The following is an 18,597-nucleotide window of genomic DNA, read 5'->3' on the forward strand; positions in this document are numbered from 1 at the left end:
TGCTGTATCTGAAAATGAAGAAATTCTCTGGGATCCTTTTATTCTTATTTTATAACTATAATTCAACAACTGGTTTATTTGTTTTTTGGGGGTTTTTTTTGTTTTGTTTTTTTTTTCATAAAAAGGGTCATTTCAGAGACTTAATGTCAGTCTACCATCACAAGGGAGACTGAGGGGATCAGCGCAAAACTCTGTGACCTTGACCTTGTTCTTCGCGTACTAGTAGGTCGAGGTCGATTTAAAGGTCGTCAGATATGGACTTCGAGGGATTAAATTCTCAGGTTAATTTTCTTTCATTCTGATTTATTTCCAGGTCATTATACAAAAGTATTGCCTTACGGCAGTTAGAAACGTCTTGCTTATTAATATGTCAACGTATGTCAATGCAGATTTCACTCATCGTTTGACGATTACATTTTGAATGCTGTCGTAAACCTGCGTCATTTTGAGGGTGTAGTCGGGTGGGTTTGTGAAGCCATTACCGCATGTTGGAGTCTTAAACTCGACAGCGCATCGTGGAGTACGTAGCTAAACTGTGTATTATGTGGGCCAATGTCCACCTGTAATGCCTGAGCGATGGTTAGTAAAATCACTGAAGTGTGTTTGATAAAAATAATATCGCACACCAGCCAACCGATCTAGACCCTTGCTAAGCACATGGCTTCGCATGTTGGAAATCGAGATTTGGAAATACGGGATAACTGTCCGTCAATCCAGTGACAGTGTCAGACGCTCAGCGCAATCCATGCCCATGATTTTTTCGTTTATGTAGGAATATCCAACTGGTGGGATCGATATCCCGGAATACATCCGGGAATATTTACTCCGATAAGCTCACCCAAGGTGCGAAGAGTTGTCTCCCATATGTTGTAATCGCGAGGCACTGTAAGTGATCTTCCAAGGACACTGATGGGCCTACATTTAGAAAAGATTGTTTAATCATCACAGTTTGGCTTCTTCACATAAGAAGTTAAAATTGTTTTGTGAATTCAATGAACATATTATTATGCTTCTGCGTGAAATTATTACCTTTATTATATTGTAATCATTAATTTAAAGTTTTCTCAGTGAGGATACGGTATGTGCAAAATAGCATGGTTTTTTTATTCAAATTAGGCTTAAAAACATCGTCAGTCGCCAAAATAGTATGTTTTTTTTATTCAAATTAGGCTTGTCGTCAGTCGCATGTAGTGTACAAGAGAGGAGACACCAAGAACTTTTAGAAAAAAAATACACATTTTTATTAAAACCTTTTATTGTTCATGATATATTGATATATAGTTCAGTAAATGTACGAGGTAAAAGGAGTTGAAAACCACCCGAAATTTCAAAAGTAAGATTTTAATAAGCCTTCACTATAACAGTAGGGAATGAATCTTGAAACCAATATACAATATTTACATATACACAACAAATATACAAATTGTTTGTCCATGGCCAGCAACATTACTAATACATTAAGCCAAACATGACCCGCTCTCCTTTATTCCTGTTATTAGCTGATGGTCAAGCAAATCAGAAACTGAGCGAACTTTTGACAAAAAGGTGTCCTATAGCTATGTGTACTGGCTATGTCATAAGAAGACAGGCAATGAGATTGAGGTATTTAGCTGACAAGACTTATCCATAACAGCACGAGAAGCTTTTGTTTTGTTGTTTTTTATTCAAAAGTATAACAAAAGTTTTTACAGTTTTTGGTATTGCTGTTCTCTATGTAGTCTATAGAACCATGCAGTATTGATGACAGCCATAAAATATATGGTTCGAGTTACCCAACAGCCCTAATTGAAGGTGCTGACTCCTTTGTTGTACTTACTGGTAATGACACACTTGAAAATGTTTAACATAGTATTACTGTAGTTCACCAACATTGCACAGTCTTAAAGTAAACAACACCTACCTCATCTTCCCGGGACAAGAGAGGTAACTGACTTTAAAAGTCCAGTTTCCACCCTTGCCGAACTAGGCTGGAATTCCTGGTCTCGATCGTAGCGCCACCAGTGGCTATTACCAGTTATGTCCCTTCTAAGCCTTTCCTATGGACCAATCAGATTCCACCTCTCGTATCACTTGCATTTGATTCAAACAAAATGGCGGTGCCCAGTCAAGACAATCTGATCAATAATCAAGATCTATATTGTGATAAAACGGGTCTTACATTGCGAAGTGCATCAAATCATGTGAGCACCTTGATTTAAATCATCAAAAGATTTGGAAAATATCTGCTGACAAGGAGTTGGCGGTGCACATGCTTTACAAATCCTGCAATCGACCGAAATCTGCATGACAGTTTACAAACCGAATTTCGATTTCGTTGCACAATTTTGATTGGACTATGCACAGACTCGTTAGTCCAGCCAAAATGTAACTCCATAATACGAGCCTAGTTCGGCAAGGGTGGGAACTGGGCTTTTATAGTCAGTTAACTCTTGCCTCGGGAGATGCACCTACCTATGGCAACTACTCTATGATTGAAGTGAACCGCCCCTGTGGTGCAGTGGATAGAGCATCAGTCCGGAGAGCAAGAGGTTGATGGTTCGATGCCCGGCCGCATCACAAAAAAAGCGTAAAAGATGGCAGAGATCTACTTGTTGTTACCTTGCCTGGCACTCAGCATTAAGGGAATAAAACAAGGACTGGTATAATGTGTCTGATTGGGGTGTCAAATTTAAACACTGTTACACTGCAGCATAGTATCTCGGAGGGCTAGTACTATAAAACCAGCATTAGTCTGGATTCCCCGGAATTATACAAGCAACATGTCGCTGTTTGAGTGAAATAATCTTGAACGCGATGTTAAATTCCATTTCACCCCATTACACTGAAGCCCTAGGCCCACTTGCACAAAGTGATCTTAGTGCTTCAACTGTCTTTACTCTATGTTAGAGTATGGGAGTTTAGATCATCATAGTGCAAAGATGGCTTTGTGCAAGTGGGCCCTGGTCATCGGTAAAATAAGGTTGAATCATGTATGACAGAATTTTCCTCACACGCAGCTCCAGAAAGACGGTTACGCTGTCATTCCAAATTTCCTTGACGACACCGATATATCAGCACTACGTCATGAATGCAGCAACATCATCAATGACATGGACCCAGCACAGCACCACACCATCTTCTCTACCACAGAACAGGTAACCATGGTAACCATTCATCAACAGGTGGATAAAATGGTGCAATTGTTAGAACAATGGGTGAAGGGTGGAGAAGTCCTATTATTCTTGAAAATGGTCTGTTTTATTCTAAATTAGTAATAATGTACTGTCATCAGTCCTCTGTCTTAGAACTTGAGAACCTGAATAGCTTGCGTTATTGAATACAGATTTGTTGATATTCTTTTCATCATGACAAGAAGACGTTGTCAGGATGGTGGCCCAGCTTAGGTACCAGACATACCATTTTGATACAGTGAGTGAGTTGGGTTTAACGCTGCTTTTAACAGTATTCCAGTTATATCGCGGTGTGTCAGCTTAATGTGGGAGGAAAGCCCGAAGTGATGCAGGTCTCAGATATTTACCACTTCGGTGAAACCCTGCGAGCATGGGTATGGTGCTGACAAACCTAGAAACATATTCCGGATTCAAACCCACAATCATAGGTCTCTGGCATACCTCAAGCTTTCCTAACACTTCAAGCTTTCCTCACACATCAAACTTTCCTAACACCTCAAGCTTTCCTCACACTTTAAACTTTCCTAACACCTCAAGCTTTCCTAACACCTTAAGAATCCAAACACGTCAAGTTTTCCTGACACGTCCATGATTTTGCAAAAGAAAAGTGTTGAAAGTAGTGTTTACCTAACTTTCTCTCTATTGTATTTTTTTAAATTTGGATTCATATTTTCAGACAAATGATGACTATTTCATGACAAGTGGTGATAAAATTCGATTTTTCTTCGAGAAGGGAGCACTTGATAAAGAAGGTGAGAGAACTGTCAAGATGATAATAAGTATGATGTATTCTTATAAACAATAAAAAGAAGCATTTCAGTCCAAAGACTGACTGTGTAGATAAGTGTTCTTAAATCACTTAGTCGACTGATGACACAAAGAGAATGTTGTGCTTGTTATCTATACAAAACTTCATTACAATATGTTCAAGCATGAACTTTCTCCAGCTATGTGGGTTTTTTTCTTGTCTCATTTCCTTGTGATAAAATTACATAAACACATGATAAGCAGATAAAAGCCTGATGAAGACCACGACCATTTGTGCCAAATTCTGCAAGAACATTCTGTCAGTACTCTAAAATAGGAATCTTTTGGTGTTATTTAATGTTTTCAATACTTGTAAAAAATAATACCGTATTCGACCTAATAAGCGTCCAGGGCGTTCTCCAAAATAAAAATAGGGGGCTCTTATTAGAATATTATTTTTGTGGAAAAAAACAGAGTTGAAAGATCGTAAATTCCATGGTTTATGCTCACAGCCTGAAATGTTTATGCACGACAGATATATTTTCCAGAATTTAATTGCTCATAATTAAGGTTGCATATATGACCCATGAGTGTGTATTATACATGAATAAATAAGTCTTGTGTGATCAATCGGAAGAGGTGCTTATTAGAGCGGGGGGCGCTTATCATGTCGAATACGGTATGCTCATTAGTCAGAGCATATACCATTTATATCATGTGTAGTAACATGCTATCACATGCTATTCCACATGAAATCAACATCAGGAAAGACGTGTATTGTGTAATATAAGATTTCATGTTAGTCTAGTATGCTGGTCGTTTGTCCTCAGGGGTGCTGCAAGTGGACAAGCAGCACTCAGTCAACAAAATAGGCCATGGTAAGTCCACAGCTCATCACTTGGGTTTTATCCACCTCTGTTGAAAGTTTCAGATCTGTTCTTTGACTTGGTTATGTCGAGGATTGTCAAATCTGTGGCATGGTTTATATGTTAATCACAGAAACGGCTCAGGAAAGACGGTTCTGTATCACCCTGATGTTGTTTCTAGGTTTGTCACCACCATACCTGTGCTCAAGGTTTCAAAGAAGTTGTTCTAATACATGCATCACCTAGGGCTTTCCTCCCACATCAAGCAGTCAAACTTTGATATTAGGATAAATACTGTAATACTGTTCAAAGCAGTGTTAAACCCAACACTCACTCACTCACTCACTCAACCACTCACTCACCCACAAACCCACTCAACCACTCACTCAACCACTCACTCACCCACCCACTCACTCACTCAACCACTCGCCCACTCACTCACTCACTCAACCACTCAACCACCAACCCATTCACTCACTCACTCACTCACTCACTCACTCACTCACTCACTCACTCACTCGCATCTGTAATGTTATAATATTTCATTATATTTAACATGATTAAGGGTGTGATTGGGTAGCCTTGTGGTGAAAGCTGTCACTCAAAGTCCCCTGGTTTGATTCTCCACGTGGGTTTTTGTTAAGCATTCTCCATGGGCATTCTGGGTTAGATTTGGTCACCAGCAACCAGTGCTTGTCGTAAGTGGCGACCAGATGGATCCAGTGGTCAGGCTTGGTTGATTGGGTGTCATCATTGTCCAGCATCGTGGATCATTGCTCTTAATATCAATCACTGGATTGTCTGCTCCAGTGTCAATTCTTTACAGACCGCTGTCATGTAGCTAGCATATGAGTGTGACATTTAACATGTGCAGAGCTCCAGATAAGCTTTTGGTGTTGTGGGTATTTTACCCATGCATTTTAAAATCATTGGGTATCAGTAATTCTATCTGGGTATTCAAATTTCTGTTACCCACTTGTTTTTACACATGTGGGTATTTAAGTTAAATATTTAAAAACACTATTCATCTAGTCCCTGCAAACTGGTGTCGTGTGGGTTCGAGAGCTTTATAGGACTAAAAAATACCACGATACTTCCACAAGAAAGTGTGCTGGCAAATGATCATGATGTTACTATCATAGTGGAGTTTGGCATGGAGGTTGACGGAATGTCTGTTTATAATTTCAAAATAAGTTGCTGATTTGCTAATCGAATACGCAGGGTTACTTCACAATATTTTGATGATCCGCACAAGTTTTATTTTTGTAGCGTATCTGTTATGTTCGTTGCGTATTTGATATGCTTGGATTTTATTTTACTGCATATTTCTGCATTTCTGATGTGTATTTTACTCAGATACGCAGCTTTTCTGGAGCTCTGCATGTGAAAGCTGGCATGTTGCTAGAAGCTGCATGAAACATACTTGCTTACTCATGTATAGTGAGTGAGTGAGTGAATGTGTTGGGTTTTACACCGCTTTTAACAGTATTACAGATATATCGCAGTGTGTCAGCTTAATGTGGGAGGAAAGCCCGAAGTGATGCAGTTACCACTTCGGTGAAACCCCCAGGCATGGTGCTGACAGACCTAGAAACTTAGTCGGGGTGAACCAGCATTCGAACCCACAATCATAGGGTTCTAGGGTGCACAATGGACACAACTCTGCACAGCGAATCGCGGCACCTTAGACGTGCCCGAACTCATATTGAATAGGATCATTGGGGTAGCCAAGTGGTTAAAGTTTTTGCTGTTCATGCTGAAGACCTGGGTTCAATTCCCCACATGGTTACAATTTAAGTAGCCAATTTTTGGTGTCATGCAATGATATTCCTGGAATATTGCAAAAAGCAGCATAAAACCTCACTCACTCAACTCGTTGATATTGAAGAACATATGTTCCATGAGATGAAATGTAAAGAAATAATGAGATATTTACATTTTTTTCAGCTCTCCATATTCTGAACCCGGTGTTCAGACGGGTCACCTTCAGCGATAGAATGAAGGTGAGTTCCACAGCTGGGATAACATTCTAAGAATTGTCAAGCTTTCTGCAAATTGTACTTCTCAAATAAAGTTGAGGATCTACCGATTCTTTCACATTGTTATAGTTAATCTGTGATGGCATGGCAAAAAAGTTCTGAAAGAAATCGAGGGACCTTAATTCTTTTTTATAGTAGTATATATAGGGAATCTCACCCTCATGTCTTTTGATATCAAATATTTCAACACAAGTTGATAAAAGTTGATCAACGAGTGTTGATATATTTTATATCAAAAGACACGAAGGTGAGATTTTATTTATCATCCAACATTATTCTTCTAACATTTTCAGTTTGTACACAGTAATAAGCAGTGTCTTAAGTGTGAAAAGTACTGATAACAGCTTCAGTACCAGAGCCATCAGTGATGTCATTTGGTTGTGACGTCATGGTAACCAATGACATCACAATGGTCTGCAAAGCATTGTGATGCCATTTCATAACAGCGATATCTACAATGTAGATATCACTTGATCTCACCTAAGGATATGGTCTGAATAATCTAGGACCACAGCATGTTATTACCCCTTGCCATGAAGTCGGGCGTGGGATATAAGACCGGACTTCATACGACAAATGTTCTCAAAAGCTATTTTAGTTGGAGAAATGAAATTTACACACTGGTGTTACTGGTCACGATCTCAAATGAGTTCGAAAATTGGTGTCTTAAAGTAATTTTTTACAGAGTTATGGCCCTTGTTCCATGCTTTTCAACTTTTTGCATACTCAAAAACTATGAAATGATTGAAAGTTTGCATGTTTATCTAGGGGATACTTGTCAAGACTGAGTTTGAAAATTGGTGCCGTAAATTATGTTTTCCAGAGTTACATACCTTGCTACATGTTTTTATATTTTATGCATACACAGTTACGGCCCTTGATCCATGTTATTTTTTTATTTAGTGCATAGTGTCTGCAATGGGAAAATCTTTCTGAGAAACTTCTGAAGTTACATGAGGGGAAATCTGTATACGCCTATCGCTTCCTAAGGCTTTATAGGACTTTTTTTATAATTAACGTTAACTTCCTTGTTATTCACTGCTATGTGAATAAACAAAATTCTAATACGCCCCATAGCGAGGAATAGTGTTAATGCTATTTTCTTATTCAGCTATTTTCGAAAGAAGGATCAGTGTTTGAAATTGCCTCTTGGATTCTAAATAGATAGTTCCTTTAATGATGATGCAGTCATCAGCAAAGTCATGGTCTAACATAGATTCAATACTGCTGACTGACCAATCAGACACAGGATTCTAAAATGTCATGGTCGAGTGCATTTTGACTTTGGCCGAGTTTAGATAATCATCCCCGTCTGTTTTCTCAGTCCCTACCTCGCGTGATTTCATTTGTTATTTTGTCCTTCACCTTGAAACTTAGACTTCCTGTTCATGATTTTGAACCGTCAGAATAGCTGCAGTCTATGATGGAGCTGACTTGTTCCTAAGGCAGAACTTATTTTGGTTTTTGGATTCCAGGACCTTAAAACCTGAAAGTTGGGCAAAAAAAATGAAACTTTTTAAGTAAGAATATGTCATGGCCTGCTTGTGTGGCGCTGTTGTGAGCATCGCCATGGTAACCACAGTGGAACAATCTACAGTCTTTACACAGCCATTTCTGTTCAAGATTTTGTGTATGCATAGTTCGATGGGCTCAACAAAATGGTCTGATTATTGAAATATAAATTTCTTTGTGCCTATATTTTCATTTAGTATACATGTAAAGTGTTCTGGTTTCAGGATGTGTTGCGGGCTGTTGGGATGGTGGAGCCCACCGTGTGTCAGAGCATGTACATATTCAAGGTAACCTGTGAAGATCCGGGGTAGAATAGGTCTTCAGCAACTCATTCTTGCCGTAAAAGGTGACTATGCTCGTCGTAAGAGGCAACGAACGGGATCGGATGGTCAGACTCGCTAACTTGGTTGATGCATGTCATCGATCCCAAATGAATGGATCAATGCTCATGATGTCAATCACCGAATTGTCTGATCCAGACTCGATTATTTAGAAACCGCCGCCATATGGCTGGAATATTGCTGAGTGCAGCGTTAAATAACAAGTATACAAACAAATCATGTTACCTTACCTTACCTTAATTCATTTTATTATCAACTTAACTTATAACTATTTCGTTATTAACTTGTTTTGTTGTGAACTCATATTATTATTAATTCATATTTTATGAACTCATTTTATTATGAACTCATATTATTATCAACTCCTTTTGTTATACCCCCGACCTAAAATGGCGTAGGTATATAGTTATACCAAGGAATTCCGTCCATCCGTCTTCCCGTCTGTTGGCCCATCAATCTGTCCTTCGAAGGACATTTTTTGTGCGACCTATAACTTGAAAACTACTGCATTGATTCTTTTCATACTTCGTGAATACTTTCTCTACCAGTAGGAGAGGCGCAGTGTAAAGTTTAATTTCGATAAGTGGATTTTCTAAAAAAAAGATTGCTTTTTTTTCATTTTTTATTCTTAGAAATATGTCGAAGTCAGGGGTATTAGTGAGCCCTGCTCACTTTTTGCCTTGTTATAAATTCAATTTATTATGAACTTGTTTTATTATCAACTCCTATTGAAGATCAGTGAGCTGAAGAGAAGTTGAGCTTTACTGTCATTATTGGTCCAGCCATCAGCTCAGACTGGCAGTTTGTTTCAAGAAAGATTGTTGCATTTAAATATTTGACAATTCCGTATGTTGGTTTGTTTGAAAGATGTGTTGGAGGTGAGGTAAGGTGGAATGGGGTTTAAAGTCATTGCATTCAAGAATGTTGAACTCATACTGACTTCAAACTGACCAGTCCATGTTTTATCCCCTTAGTGCCGAATGCCAGGCAGGGTAACAAGAACTACCATTTTTGAACACCTCTTGGTCAGTGATCGTCTAGACGGTCCCAATGAGCTGGAAACTGATGAAAAAGTATCCCCCACACAACTACTGTTTCTTCATCCATAGAACAGGGGGGCACAGATGGCTTCGTTGTCTGAGGTGCCATGACCGCTGTGCAGAGTTGTGTCCCTTTGGCACACCAGAAATCTAGGATTGTGGGTTTGAATCCCAGTTCGCCCTGATTATGTTTCTAGGTTTGTCAGCACCATACCCGTGCTCGTGGGTTTCACCGAAGTGGTAAATGTCTAATACCTGCATCACTTCGGGCTTTCCTCCCACATTAAGCTAACAGCTGTGATATACCTGGAATACTGTTAAAAGCGGCGGTAAACTCACTCACTCACTCACTCACTCACTCACTCATCCAACAAGAAAATAATTTGGTGCCTCATCATAAGTTCTTGTTTCCTGTCTTTATCTGAAGAGTATTTCTCATCACATTTCAGCAACCTGGCATCGGAGGTGAAGGTAATTATTAAAGCTTATTTGTCTTAACACAAACTAGGGTGAGTGAGGTGGTTTAGAAGCTCTGTGAACAGTTATGGCACAACATGGTAGGGTAGCCTAGAGGTTAAAGAGTTTGCTTGTCACACTGAAGACCCAAGTCCGTTTCACCACAAGGGGAACAATGTGTGAAGCCCATGTCTGGTGTCCCCCCCCACACACTCTGTGATATTGCTGGAATATTGCTTAAAGCGGAATAAAACCATACTCACTCTTGGCGTGAGAGAACATTTTGAAATATTATTTGGTGACATTTATCAAATCAATTTATTATTTATCAATTTATCAAAGAGTGATACTTCAGTGGAAGAGTAGGACCGTAGTTTGGTTGTCATGGAAGGATACGCTTGCACTCAGCAACATTCCAGCTGTATGACGGTGGTATGTTAATAATCAAGTCTGGGCCGGATAATCCAGGGATTGACATCATGAGCATCGATCCATGCAATTGGTTTATAATGACATGTTATTGACCAAATAACCGAGCCTGACTACCCAATACATTCAGCAGGGGACACATGTACCTATTCCAGAATCCCCATGAAGCATAAGATATCTCATAGATGTAAGAATACCCATAAAGGTTTTTAGATTATCATGTGTGATTGAGTATTTGATACCCTGGAAATATAACATTTGAAACCTCAAGCTTAAACTGTTGGTTATGGCATTAGGGTAGTGGTGTGGTTAAAGCATTTGTTCATCCATCATGCCTAGGTGCTGGGTTTGATTCCCTACATGGGTACAATACGGGAAGTGCCGCCTCCGTGGTCTTGTGGTCCAGGGCTCGATCCCGGCCGCGTCATACCAAAAGACGTTAAAAGATGGTACTTGTTACCCTGTCTGGCGCTCGACATTAAGGGGCTAAAACAAGGACTGGTCGGCTCGGAGACAGTATACAGTGTCTGAGTGGGGTGTTCATGTTAAACTAAGGCATGGTATCTCAGTGACCTAGCACTATAAATCGGCATCAGTCCAGACTAGTACAAGCAGCCACACACACACACGTGCATGCACGTCGCTATATAAGTGCAATAATCTTGGACGCGACGTTAAACCCAATTTCACCTCACCTCACCACACCTCACCTCACCTCACCTCACCTCACCTCAACTCAACTCAACTCAACTCAACTCAACTCAACTCAACTCACCTCACCTCACCTCACCTCACCTCACCTCACCTCACCTCACCTCACCTCACCTCACCTCACCTCACCTCACCTCACCTCACCTCACCTCACCTCACCTCACCTCACCTCACCTCACCTCACCTCACCTCACCTCACCTCACCTCACCTCACCTCACCTCACCTCACCTCACCTCACCTCACCTCACCTCACCTCACCTCACCTCACCTCACCTCACCTCACCTCACCTCACCTACAATACGGGAAGTCTGTTTCTGGTGTCCCCCTGAATATCGAAATCTGTGACCCCCAGGAGACCTTTTGGTTGCTAGGATACAATTGTGATGTGATGTTGTAAAGACGTTTGACGTCAATTTACTTCAGTGAAGACGCCATGTGTGCGGGCTGTACAAAAATATCTTATTTTTCTCTTGTTAATTCATAATGTAACAAAAACATTATTTTAAAAAAACTTTCAGCATACATGTCTACTTCCAATTCATCAGACATTATGTCTGAAAACTGCAATTATTACCTGGTAATATTTAAATAGTTATAAGTCGGAATATGAGTCCAAATGTATCTCTGTAATAAATTTGAATGGAGGCATGTGAGTTGTATTTTTGTGTTCCGAAAATAAAATACAATGAAAAGTCAAAATGTGATTTTTCACCCATAAGGTCCCTTATTTCATGGTTGGTCAGGGACGGTCAGGTAGCCTAGTGGTTAAAGCGTTCGCTCGTCACGCCGAAGACCTGGGTTCGATTCCCGACATGGGTACAATGTGTGAAGCCCATTTCTGGTGTCCCACGCCGTGATATTGCTGGAATATTGCTAAAAGCGGCGTAAAACCATACTCACTCATTCATGGTTGGTCACAGAGAATATCACTAGCATTCTAAAGGCAGTGTAAAATCTGAATCACTCACTAACTCTTTACAGTCGCCCAGAGGTTTCAATTGTTATAATGATACCTTCGAATTTTAACCATTGGTGTTAACGAGCGGTATGACACCTGTATATCTGATGTCTCCCCTACAGTGGTGCCGCACCAGGACTCCACGTTCCTGTACACGGACCCCATGAAGCTGGTGGGGGTCTGGATAGCGCTGGAAGATGCCACACTGGACAATGGATGTCTGTGGTTCATCCCTGGATCTCACAAAGGTAGGGATTTTCATCAGTAGAATTGTCATTCAGTATTCCACATGCTAAAAGCACCGTTAAATTAATAACAGCACGGGCAGAATATGTTCCAGGACCCCGGGCCGATCACACAAAGATCTGGCTAAATAAAGAATCTTGACATTAATGCAAGAGTGAATTAGATGCAAAAAATGCAAGTGGTCTTTGTTCACATTAATGAAACTTCGCATTTATGTCCGCAAAATGACTATCAACAATAAGATGACCTCACTGCACACTTTGGATAGCGGAAATACCAGCTTGAATATAAACACAAACACAGTTTATTGAGCAGCAGTTGTAACAAGTACACAACAATGTCATTAAAAAAATAGGAATTACACAATAGGGATCCGGTGAGTTATCACTGCTGGGGACAAGAGTTCTACCCACTTGTGTCAAACTAGGCGTCATTGACCACTCCAGTTCAAGTTTGTTGACACCTTCCCAGCGTACCAATCAGGGCTAATAAGCAGTGATATGTGCTGTTTGATTGGATTACGATAATGTGTCATTCCACTGGGGATGAGTGGGAGCACAACCCCCTTTCTCCATCATACTCTAAAACATTTACACATTTGGAAGTGTTATGGTTCCGGTGAACACAAAATGTAAACACATCCCAACACTACATGTATTACCTACTCTCTTAGGGGTACGTTCAACAGAAGTAAAATGACCCACTTGTATACTACTCAAAAGAATGATTTAAGGGAGATAACTCTCATTCCAGAAGTTTTGGCGCGTGAATTGTATCGGTAAAGTTGAAGGTTGCAAGTATAGAATGTCCCCTTGATTATGTTGTGTGTTGTCATAGTGTTTCAGAATGATTGTGTGTGTGTGTGTGTGTGTGTGTGTGTGTGTGTGTGTGTGTGTGTGTGTGTGTGTGTGTGTGGAGAAGATCTTATGTCAGTTGTATAATGAAATTTTAACGAATAACAGTGTTTACCTGAAGCATCAAGTTCTGTAGTTTATCATTAGGACCACCATTCTTTCATATTGCAATTGCTAGATAGCTTTATGGTCCACCAGTGCCTTAGATCGGAGGATCAGTGCCCACTTGCACAAAGCCATCTTAGCACTACGATGATTGTAACTCCCAGACTCTAATATATACTTAAGATAGCTGTAGTGCTAAGATCGCTTTGTGCAAGTGGGCCCAGGGGGTTACAGCATGTGACTAGGCTGACTGTATATGATAGTGCTGTAACATTGATGTGTGTTGCTGTCACCAGATGGCGTTGCTGGCAACAGACGTATGATCATCAACCCAGAGCGGGGTCCAGGAAAACCAGGCACCATGTTTACAGGAGAAGTCGTCAAATTTGATGACAAGAAATTTGTACCAGCTGAAGTTAAGAAAGGTAAGATTACAGATACAAGGCGATTAATTGGATTGGGTGGTGAGGTGACTTTGTTGTTGTCATGGTAATCCATGACATCATGCATCCAGCCAGTATTTTCTGAGTTGCTGATGCTAAACATTGACAATTTCTACCCGCTCATCTGTTTGACCTTGCCCTACAGGGTCGCTGGTGTTGATCCATGGCGAGGTGGTTCACAAGAGCGAGCAGAACTTGTCTTCACGATCCCGGCACGTGTACACGTTCCATGTGTACGACCAGCACAACACAGAATACAGCACACAGAACTGGTGAGACATCACATTGTAAACAACTGTTGTGTACGAAGTAGACACTATTCATGGACAACAGTAAACTGAAATGTTGCGTTTACAGTAATTAAAGAGTGAGTGAGTGAGTAGAGTTTTACGCCGCTTTTAGCAATATTCCAGCAATATCACGGCGGGGGACACCAGAAATGGGCTTCACACATTGTAGCCATGTCGGGAATCGAACCCGGGTCTTCGGCGTTACGATCGAACGCTTTAACCACTAGGCTACCTGACCGCCCCCAGTAATTAAAGAAGTTGTTATCCATAAATTGTGTCTATTTTGTCATCCGTCAAGTTCTAAGCAATGCCTATCAAACAGTGTAGCTACCACACTCTCCGACGAACACACTCGGTTGGAATTGTTGCTCATGCTTTCAGTCACTGGTTTGCTTGCCGTAAGAGGCGACTAAAGGGATCGGGTGGTCAGGCTTGCTGGCTTGGTTGATGCATGTAATCGTATCCCAATTGAGTAGATTGATACTCATGATGTCAATCACTGAATTGTCTTTCCAGATACAATTGCTTACAGATATCATATAGCTCAAATATTGCTGAGTGCGGCGTTAAACAACAAAGAAACAAGCAGTCGAGATAGTCAGAATACTGCTGACTGGGACACTTAACAACATTCCCTCACTCACTCCACTTGTATGGGGTATCAAGGTGTTAAACGTTGGAGATAGACATTGTGTGTTTTCAGATTTGTGGTTGTTCATTTTCAACCAACAAGAAACCCGGACGTTTCAAATGTTAAAATTACCCCACATCCAAGTACTCAATAACACTCAAGATCTGTAAAAACACAATGTTCATCCTCATCACTCACTATTCTTCCCTCACTCACTCACTCACTATTCTTCCCTCTCTTCCTGTTTCTCTCCCTCACTCACTCACTGTTTTTCCCTCTCTTCCTGTTTCTCTCACTCACTCACTGTTTTTCCCTCTTCCTCTCAGTTTCTCTCCCTCACTCACTCACTATTCTTCCCTCTCTTCCTGTTTTTCCCTCCCTCCCTCACTCACTGTTTTTCCCTCTCAGTTTCTCTCCCTCACTCACTCACTATTCTTCCCTCTCTTCCTGTTTTTCCCTCCCTCCCTAACTCACTGTTTTCCCCTCTCTTCCTCTCAGTTTCTCTCCTTCACTCACTCACTATTCTTCCCTCTCTTCTTCTCACTGTTTTTCCCTCCCTCACTCACTATTCTTCCCTCTTCCTGTTTTTCCCTCCCTCCCTCACTCACTGTTTTTCCCTCTCTTCCTCTCACTGTTTCCCTCACTCACTATTCTTTCTCCTCTTCCTCTCAGTTGTTCCCTCCCTCACTCACTCACTATTCTTCTCTCTCTTCCTGTTTTTCCCTCCCTCCCTCCCTCCCTCACTCAGTTTTTCCCTCTCTTCCTCTCACTGTTTCCCTCCCTCACTCACTGTTTTTCCCTCACTCACCCACTCACTGTTCTTCCCTCTCTTCCACTCACTATTTTCCTCTCACTCATTTACTATTTTTCCCTCACTCACTCATCCTCTCATCACTATTTCTCACTCACTCACGCATTGTTCCAGGTTACAGCCAACAGATGCCGAAACATTCTCTCCAGTCTACACGACCACACAATAGCAGGGGAGACAACTCACTGCAGATGTGATGCCACATTCAGGAGACGTCCAATCATCCAGCATCTCGTCTTATGCGATATTTGCACGATTACTGCATAATAGAATAAGATCATGCACAGATTTTTTCTCCTAATTTTATAAATACAAAATATATATGTGGATAAGAAATACCATATTTTCTTGAATATGGTGCATCCATCCCTAGCAGATTCAGTATTTTGGAGAATTTTTTTTTTTGAATATTATACGCAGAAAGAAATTACACCATACCCATTCAGCGAATTCCAGTAAACGAAGGGGTGATAAGAAACTTGGTCAGTACAAATTTGTAATTTGAGATGAAAAATCACCAGACATGTTGATTTACCATTTCAATTGTATTTTTTGTTCTGCTAGGCATTGTTTTACATATAGGGTTAAGGTTTCCTTGTGTATTTTCTCGTAAACTAAGCTGGAAACAGCAATCAGCTGTACACACGTTTCCTTGGAATCTACTGGTGATTCGGTTAAAGGTTACCCAGTGATATAACTTTGAAGGATTTTGATCAGGAAGATGCACACGGAATTGTTAACAATGATTGAATTTAAACAGTTTGTTACTCAAGTACAGACATATTAAATTTTAAGATCTGTTTAGGGTGAAATATCAATTCACTGCTGTCATTAATTCGTCATGCTGAATTCATTACAGAATTGTTTTTAATATGATGATAACATTGATAACAGCCATGGGTGTTACATATAGAATCTCACCCGAGTGTGTTGATATCATATATATCAACACAGGTGGATTAAAGGAGTAAAGCGGAGTCTTGTCAAGAATGTCTCCACTTTTATCAACAATCATTCCTGTGGCAAGGATGTTCTTCGCTACCTTGCTCACTTTTTATGAATGCAACGGTGATTATTGTATGGCAGGAGTATTGGAAAATAAAAGTTTTAACATTACAAGACTGTTAATGTGTGTGTTGTTTCATAATCATAGTATTTCATACTGATTCTCTGGTCTTGCGTTAATGAACAGAGTTTGACAAAAACATGGTGACAAGAGCAAGGTGGAACCCACATATTTCTGATAGGGATGTGTTATCAGATGTCATTAGGGATGCATTTGATTGTGTTGCGTTTGGATGACACTCGAAGCTACACAAGGGAGAGAGAGAGAGAGATCGAGAGAGATGGACACACACGCACACACACACACACACACACACGCACACCTGTATGAGTGCAATAATCCTTGACGCAACATTAGACCCCATTTCACCTCACCTCACCTCACCTGAAAATGCCCTTTATTATATGTATAATGTGGAAAGGGTTCTGTCACTTTTATTCAACCAGACTATCAGCATCTGTTCAAGACAAAGCTCAAGCGATACAGCCACAGAACAGTTGCCTCTGCAACAGCTTCAGTCCCTGCTGCCATCAAGCTGTGTCCACGCTAGCCTGTTTCAAAGCAGTGACCGGTCTGCTCGACTATTTACACATCATATCACAGTGGAAGATATTTGGCTTTACGAGTGAACAAAATTGATATTGGTGCCTCATGTATAGAACTGAGTCTTAACTGAGATACCATGCCTGAGTTTAACACGGATACCCCCCTCAGACACAGTATACTGACTCGAAGCTGGTCAGTCCTTGTTTTAGCCCCCTGATGCCGAGTGCATCTTTTTCCTCTTTTGTATGCTGAACCTTGGGATCCCACAAAGACAGTCCAAGCATGAAAACATTCAGACAAGTCAACTCTGTTACAAAGACTTTTGTTTATTACATACAGGCTGTAATAAATATGGCTTTAAAAGCCTCAAAAAGAAAGTCACATTTTCATTGTTTTAAAATACAATGTCTAAAATAGCATATAAAACTACACAGTCACAAAAACTATGCGAGCATTATAAAAATACATAGAAAAGAGCAATATGTGAAAAGAGATATGGTTTGCTGTTGGCATTAAGATGGATTTCACAGACAAGTTACTTGTAAATATCTCGCACTGCATAGTCACTCAGGGGCTACAGACACTCGCCATTGCTGTATTGTAAACCCTTAACCCTTATCCGAGTCATTCTGCCCTTACAACCTTTAAAGCCTTTCTCTAGTTAGTACCCTGTCCCCATACCCTATCTCCTGCTCGTATCTTGTAATATTTAACACATTGTAACAGTTGGTACCCTGTAACTCACTCAAACCCTTTTCAGCATACCTGTTTTCCTTATCAAATACCCCATTCCCCATGCCATAGTTCATATCCCATGCTAGTGGGGGCACGTGTGGCCCAGTCATCTAAGGCGCCGCTATTCGCTGTGCAGAGATGCGTCCTTTGGACATGCCAGAAACCTATGATTGTGGGTTTGAATCCCTGTTTGACCTGACTTTGTCTCTAGGTTTGTCAGCACCATACCCTTGTTCATGGGTTTCACCAACAGTGATAAACATCTGAGGCCTGCATCACTTCAGTCTTTCCTCACACATTAAGCTGACATGCCGTGATATAACTGGATTATTGTTCAAAGCAGCGTTAAATCCCAACCCTCCCTCACACACTTGTTTTCTACACTCATATGCCTTTCTTGTCCATCACCAATTTCTTTATTCCATACCCCATATCCCATACTTTCTTTGCCCTATATCGCTTCCTTATCCTATAGCCCTTGTTCCATACCCGCTTCCTTATTCCATACCCCATATCCCATACTTTCTTTGCCCTATATCACTTCCTTATCCTATAGCCCTTGTTCCATACCCGCTTCCTTATTCCATACCCCATACTTT

General features: G+C 40.6%; 1 protein-coding gene across 2 annotated transcripts; it reads left to right on the forward strand.

Annotated features, from left to right (window-relative positions):
* Positions 1 to 219: 219 nt before the first annotated feature.
* Positions 220 to 16,770, forward strand: LOC124120245 (phytanoyl-CoA dioxygenase domain-containing protein 1-like). 2 transcript variants are annotated; one of them, XM_046483022.2, is made up of 12 exons: positions 220 to 281; positions 2,997 to 3,134; positions 3,847 to 3,922; positions 4,748 to 4,795; positions 6,731 to 6,786; positions 8,559 to 8,621; positions 10,165 to 10,186; positions 12,394 to 12,519; positions 13,773 to 13,901; positions 14,065 to 14,191; positions 15,766 to 15,831; positions 15,904 to 16,770. In XM_046483022.2, exons 1-11 carry the CDS (start codon positions 255 to 257, stop codon positions 15,818 to 15,820), a joined length of 867 nt encoding a protein of 288 aa, XP_046338978.2. In that variant the 5' UTR covers positions 220 to 254; the 3' UTR covers positions 15,821 to 15,831; positions 15,904 to 16,770. The 2 variants fall into 2 exon arrangements, with proteins under 2 accessions (XP_046338978.2, XP_046338977.2); XM_046483021.2 differs by having other exon boundaries at positions 15,766 to 16,770.
* Positions 16,771 to 18,597: the final 1,827 nt, after the last annotated feature.

This window comes from Haliotis rufescens, unplaced genomic scaffold (assembly GCF_023055435.1).
Source record: "Haliotis rufescens isolate VD_foot unplaced genomic scaffold, xgHalRufe1.0.p SCAF_8, whole genome shotgun sequence".
Lineage (NCBI taxonomy): Eukaryota > Metazoa > Mollusca > Gastropoda > Lepetellida > Haliotidae > Haliotis > Haliotis rufescens.

Excerpts from the sequence above, each read along its gene's own strand:
- LOC124120245 (XM_046483021.2), top strand. The coding sequence starts at position 255 with ATGGACTTCGAGGGATTAAATTCTCAG. Across the intron at positions 4,796-6,730 it reads AGTCAACAAAATAGGCCATG|CTCTCCATATTCTGAACCCG; the intron begins GTAAGTCCACAG and ends CATTTTTTTCAG. Across the intron at positions 13,902-14,064 it reads ACCAGCTGAAGTTAAGAAAG|GGTCGCTGGTGTTGATCCAT; the intron begins GTAAGATTACAG and ends CTTGCCCTACAG.